The sequence below is a fragment of the Pteronotus mesoamericanus genome, unplaced genomic scaffold, assembly GCF_021234165.1.
Source record: "Pteronotus mesoamericanus isolate MK-2021 breed Mesoamerican mustached bat unplaced genomic scaffold, CSHL_Meso_final contig_166, whole genome shotgun sequence".
In the NCBI taxonomy this organism is placed as follows: Eukaryota; Metazoa; Chordata; class Mammalia; order Chiroptera; family Mormoopidae; genus Pteronotus; species Pteronotus mesoamericanus.
In genome coordinates this window covers 2,689,524-2,695,507 of record NW_026555066.1, presented here as the reverse complement: position 1 = coordinate 2,695,507, position 5,984 = coordinate 2,689,524, and the positions used below count along the sequence as shown (strand labels likewise).

The 5,984-nt window shown below is 46.8% G+C and overlaps 1 protein-coding gene across 1 annotated transcript; it reads left to right on the top strand.

Annotated features, from left to right (window-relative positions):
- Window positions 1-1,935: 1,935 nt before the first annotated feature.
- LOC129064562 (spindlin-2) lies at window positions 1,936-3,542 on the top strand. Its single transcript, XM_054565698.1, has 2 exons — window positions 1,936-2,147; window positions 2,761-3,542. The coding sequence occupies exon 2, from the start codon at window positions 2,763-2,765 to the stop codon at window positions 3,540-3,542; it is 780 nt and encodes a 259-aa protein (XP_054421673.1). The 5' UTR covers window positions 1,936-2,147; window positions 2,761-2,762.
- The last annotated feature ends 2,442 nt before the right edge of the window (window positions 3,543-5,984 follow it).

The window sequence follows — 5,984 nt, the reverse complement described above, 5'->3', positions numbered from 1 at the left end:
ATTTCGGTGGAGCTATTACAAATAGTTGACACATATATTTTATAATAAAATAAAGGGTTTTGGGCTTTAGTGATACGAGACTAAATAATTCAAAACAGCTTTCTCATTAAAGAAACAGTAAAAGCTGGACAAAATAGTTAAAAATAAATCTGCTCAAAGGCATCTGAAAACCCAGGTAGGAAATAATTACCCAGCCAAGACACTAGGGAGAACAGAGATAAGCAGTAAATTTGTAAGACTTCTTTTCCCCTGGGAAAGTTTGCCTATTCTGGAGGGAACTGCTGAAAAGCTTAGAAGCGCAGGAGAACTTATGACTTCACATTGAAGCTAAGGATGCAGAAATTGGAGTCCAGAGCCCTGATAAACTCCCTTAACTTTTCATTGGAACTCCAAGGGGGGTATCCCAGGAATAAGGGTTAACCAGAGCTAAATAAACCCTTACATGAATTGAAGTGTATCTGCAAGTTGCTTTCCACAAAAAAAAATTGTATGAACTTTCATTTGCAGCAGCACTAGATGCAAAATTCTTTCTTCATGCTCAAGGACATTATTTTTTAAATGTTCTTTCATATTTTTTGAATCAAATTTTTTATTGATTTTATTTTTCCTTTTATGAATTATTTTATCGTTTTAAGCTTAGTTATTCTGTTAACATCTAACCTATCACCTGATTCAGATACTATAAGTAACTATCAGATATTCATATTGTTTATTGAATTTTGGCTTGTTCATTTGCCTTTTCTTGTTTTATTTTGCTGAATTTTACATTTTAGTAAATCATATATTGATTTAGGGATACATTAAGTGTAAAATTTGTATTCAATTATTTAAAGAGTCATTTTAGCATTGCTTAAAGAATAACCAGTCTTCTTCCACTGAATTATAAAACTGTCACTTTACCTGTTTCTTGTAAAGCTACTTTTTCCTAAGTTCTCCTTTTTGATAAATAGATCACAATATCAGTTATTGTGGATACATTTTCCAAATGTCCAATACTGAAGGAAAAGTTAAATTGTGGTCACTGTAAAATTGAGTTTTATAGACAAATGATCAAATATGCAATATGTGCTCAAGAAATATTTGTTGGCTGCATAAAAGAAATAATGTTTTTTTAAATATCCAATGTCTAGAGGAAACTTATTCTATATTGAAAATAACAGAGCATGAAATTGCATATGCAAAATCATCCCAGTTTTGTAAAAGCCTGGAAAAATCGAAAAAGAAATAATGAGTGTTAACATTTTGCTATGAGCTCTGGAGAATGGGCACTGGAATTTCAGTTGGTTATTTTCTTCAAATCAATTTTTTGAAATTTACACAGTGTTCACATTGTGCAAGCATTTCATTTGCAAGAAAGTAAAAAGAAGGTAAATAAAGGCAGGGGCAATCCAAGAATGACCAATTACGAAATATTACCTAGATATTGGATCAAGATAAGATGGCAGACTGAATATTAGCATATTTCTCTGTTCCTATTCCAAATCTTTAGAAATGACAGGAAAGAAGGATTTATGTATAAAGAATAACTACATAAGGGCACTGAAAACGGAAAAGACAAATTCCTGAAAGATGAAAAGCAGATGGAGCATGGGCACTGAGAGGTTGGAGAGAGATTTGAGCAAAGGAGCCAAAGAACCCTGAAATGGTGAGAGACAGGGTAAGAGTGGAGGACCCACCAGCTCCTGATTTTGGAATCGGGGAAGGGACAGGAAATAAGGAATCCTCCGAGCCAAAGACACTGATGGGTTTCAGAGTTGGGGGGCGGAGGCACCCAGTGTTTGGCAGGAAGGGGAGGCCGCTCTCCTGGCAGGAAGCGGCGCTACGGAAGGAGGGAGGAGACTGCTGCAGCAGTAGCGGCTGGTGGGATCCCGATGTGGCAGCGGGGTGTCTGCCGCCGTCAGGGAGGCAGAGGGCCCGCGAGCACAGTGCCGGAGACACAGCCACCATCCTCTCCGCCTGCCCGGCCGCCTCCGGGACACGCTCCTCGTCTACGGATTCTCTCCAACCAGCTTCAGCAAGCTCCCGGCTCGGCGCCCGCTAATCCTCCTTCCACACGGGCTCACAGCGCAGGCAGGAGCGAAGTGTCTGATTTGGGCACGTGAGGCCCGCGATCCGAGCGGTGGACGCCAGGCAGGCCAAGGCCATTGGTGGGTACCAGGATGGAGAAAGGAGATGGGGTGGACTCTTGCAGGAGATAGCGGTGGACACCGACTCCTAGTGAGGCTGGGGTGGAAAAGTGCAATGGGCTATAGGAAAAGGGGTGGCGTTAGGGAGACAGGCAAGAAATTGAAGCGAGGGCGAGGGAGCCAGGGAAACAACTGGGGGTTGTCAGGGGGTGTGTGGGCAGCAGGCGGGGGCGTTCAGGGCTGGAGGACACTGACTGTCTGCGGGTCGAAGCTGGGAAGGGATAGGTGCTTTGCGGGGGGATTTAGAGAGTGGGCACCAGTGGCGGGCAGTGGAGGCAGCGGGCTCTGAACAAGGAGGTAAAGGAGGTAGCCTGCCCCCCCCCCCCGCGGAGTTCGTAACCCCAGCCAGTACCAGTGCCGCTGCTGCCCTTCCCTGCAGCCTAAAGGAACCCGGGGATGGAGAGCACTTGCGGGCACCCCACCAGGATTTCCAACATTGGTTCCAGGCTCGTAGGGAGAATTCAGTTGCCACCACAGGGTACAGAGAGACATCGCTGTCGGGAGAACTTCGCCTTGTGGCATAATGATTGTCTTCTTACCTTCTCTCGTCTTACCTTCTCTCTTCCTGCTGTAGGCATGAAGACCTCCAACACACAGGAAGCCCCAGGGCAACAAACCAGGGCACCAGTGGGGGGACGGGCCACTGGGTCTGCAAACATGACGAAGAAAAAAACCTTCCAAAAGAAGCAGAGGGGCAGACCTTCATCCCAGCCCCGCAGGAACATCGTGGGCTGCAGAATTTCACACGGGTGGAAGGAAGGCGATGAGCCCATCACCCAGTGGAAAGGAACCGTTCTGGATCAGGTGCCTATAAATCCCTCTCTTTATCTGGTGAAATATGACGGAATTGACTGTGTCTATGGACTGGAACTTCACAGAGATGAAAGAGTTTTGTCTCTTAAAATTCTTTCTGACAGGGTGGCATCATCTCAAGTCAGTGATGCAAACCTTGCAAATACCATAATCGGTAAAGCTGTGGAACACATGTTTGAGGGCGAGCATGGTTCTAAGGATGAATGGAGAGGCATGGTCCTAGCCCAAGCACCAATCATGAAAGCCTGGTTTTATATCACCTATGAGAAAGATCCTGTCTTGTACATGTACCAGCTTCTAGATGATTATAAAGAAGGAGACCTCCGTATCATGCCAGAGTCCAGTGAGTCTCCTCCAGCAGAGAGGGAACCAGGAGGAGTTGTAGATGGCCTGATAGGTAAACATGTGGAATATACCAAAGAAGATGGCTCCAAACGGATCGGCATGGTCATTCACCAAGTGGAAGCCAAACCTTCTGTGTATTTCATCAAGTTTGATGATGACTTCCATATCTATGTGTATGATTTGGTGAAAAAGTCCTAACTGTTAGGGCACAATTGGCCACATTTGTGAAAACAAATGTATACTTTGTAGACATGAAAAATGATGTTGCTTTTCAGTGTATTGGGAGCTTAAGAGTCCCCATTAATTCAGCATCTTTGCCAGCATAACTGTTGTTTTGTTCTGAAAAATACAAATGTATGTGGACATGACATGCTGTGTGTAAGCACTTTATCATGTTGAACACACTGGGTGTGTTTGGTGGAAGGGGTATGAAAGGAAGGGACAGCTGTAAATTCAGGCTGCAAACAAAGTTCAGCTACTATCATAATCAGTCATCTAAAAATGGAATAGGACTTAGCTGGCCTGGTCTTGGGAGGAGGGAGGAGAAGGAACTAGAGATGGGCTGTGGGGGGAGGGGAAAGGGGAGGTGACTGCCTAGGAAGAGGTGGGGAGGGGCCAGAAATGGGAGTCTCCCTGGGTGAGGAATGTCTCAGGAGGGGGAGGCACCCAACTGGAAGGAGGTAAAGAACAAAGGAGGAAGGGGGAGATCTTGGGTTTAGAGGAAAACAGGCAGAGTAAGTTGAGTAGAGGGGGGCACAGAGAAGCTTAGAAGTCTAGAGCAAGGGGGAGAAAGACCAAGTTGCCCGGGACTTGGGGAGAGGCTAAAGGACACTCAAAGAGAGGATCTGTGCATGCATGCATGAGGGGCCAAAGGGGCAGGGGCACTGAGGAAAGAAGGATTCCAAGAAGAAAGACTGACCAAGGGAGCGAGAGTACAGGAAAAGAGGTGCGGGCAGTGGGGCCTAGGAGAGACGGGAAGGTGCAAGGAAAAGGCGGACTTCTGACGGTATCCACAGTGCTGTCCCCGGCTCTGTGCACAAAAGATGTGGCAACTGTCAAAGAAACCAGATGGACCGACAGGGATGACTCAAGTGTTAACGCAGCAGCCGAGTTCATGCCTAAAACCTTACTTCAGGGAATTCATGCCACAACTGCAAAGCAGAACCCCCAACCCTCAGCCTAAACACACGCTATGACAGTGTGCACTTAAGCATGTGGCTGCGGGTGGCCTCACATTTCCCAGAGGACCCAGGTGCAGTAAATGTTGGACCTGAAGGTCTTGGTTCCTTTGCCCTGCACTGTATAAACAATTCCTGTGAACCTTGCTGAACTCAGGTATGGCAGCCCCTTCACTGTTCTTCCTCCCGCTGGACTGTACCTTGCCTCCCTATGGAGGAAGGGCATCAGGGGATCGAGCCTGCTGCTTCTCTCCAGGGAATGGGGCATGGCAGTCCATGCATCTCTCAGTAGTTGCCTGAAACCACAGGTGGCTCCACCCAGTGCTCCACCAAATTGAGGTCTGCTGCCCCCAGAAGCACCATTTGTTGGCTGTATGCCAACAAATTGGGTGGCTACTGACCCTTCACAGGGACCTCCTGGCTGGTTTTACCCCTCCCCCAAGCACATGGGCAGCATCGATGGAAGTATGTGCAGCTCTGTTTCCAGGTGAAATAGATGGCATGGGGCAGTCAGGCTGGGATTTGTGCCTTGGTGTAATTCCTTCAACCCTGTATTGCCGCATAGAGGTGTGGTGGTTGGTGGCGAGAGGGTGCATTAACCCCAATGCAGTCCCCTCAGATACGCTATCCTGGCACATGGGTCTGCGTTCCTCTCTTCCTGCCCCCCTTGCCTTTCCTTAGTCGTGCCATATAAATTTCCCTCAAAACCCTCTCTCTAGTTCACCCACCCCACACTTCACCAAAATATACCCTTGCCTTCCAAGGAAGAGTTCTTGTGACCACCCTCTGCCCAGGGTCCCCAGACTTCATGAATAGCAGGGGAAGGTGGAAGCAGGGAGCTCCGTGAGTTGAAAGAAGCAGTAATACCTGTTCATTCCCCACCCAACGTGACCTGAAGCTGTTCGCTTCAAGAATGACACAAGGCAAGCCCACCTCTCCATAGCAGGGATTAATTTTCTTTCGAACAGCACACAATTTAGTCTGACAAACACCTCCAGGCCACCTATGTGCCAATTTCAGCCAGCTGTCATGTTTCATTTGATCTTGTTGTTTTTGTTTTCTGTGTTTAAATAGCTACTTGGACGTTTAGGAGATTTCACATTACAAAATTTCTTATTTCTGGGTCACCTTAAAAAATAGTAAACTGAGGATTAGGGCCCACATTCCAACAAGGATACAAGCAGCTGGGTCTGAGGAAGGGCTCAGCCCATTATAGACTCAGAATGCTCTCTCAAGTTGGCCAAGCCCCCAGCTGGCCTGTTTCACTCTAATAAAATTCCCACTTGTCCCCTGGAGGCAATTGTGTTTCTAGCTTTGGGGAAAGACACAGAGAAAACTGTCTAGCTCCCCTTTTGGCTCACTCTGACCCCAATTTTTTATTTGCTTGATTTATCTGCATCCCACCAACAGTTACTACAGGTAGGCTCTCTGCCAGGCAGTCTTTAGGCACAGGTACTTATGA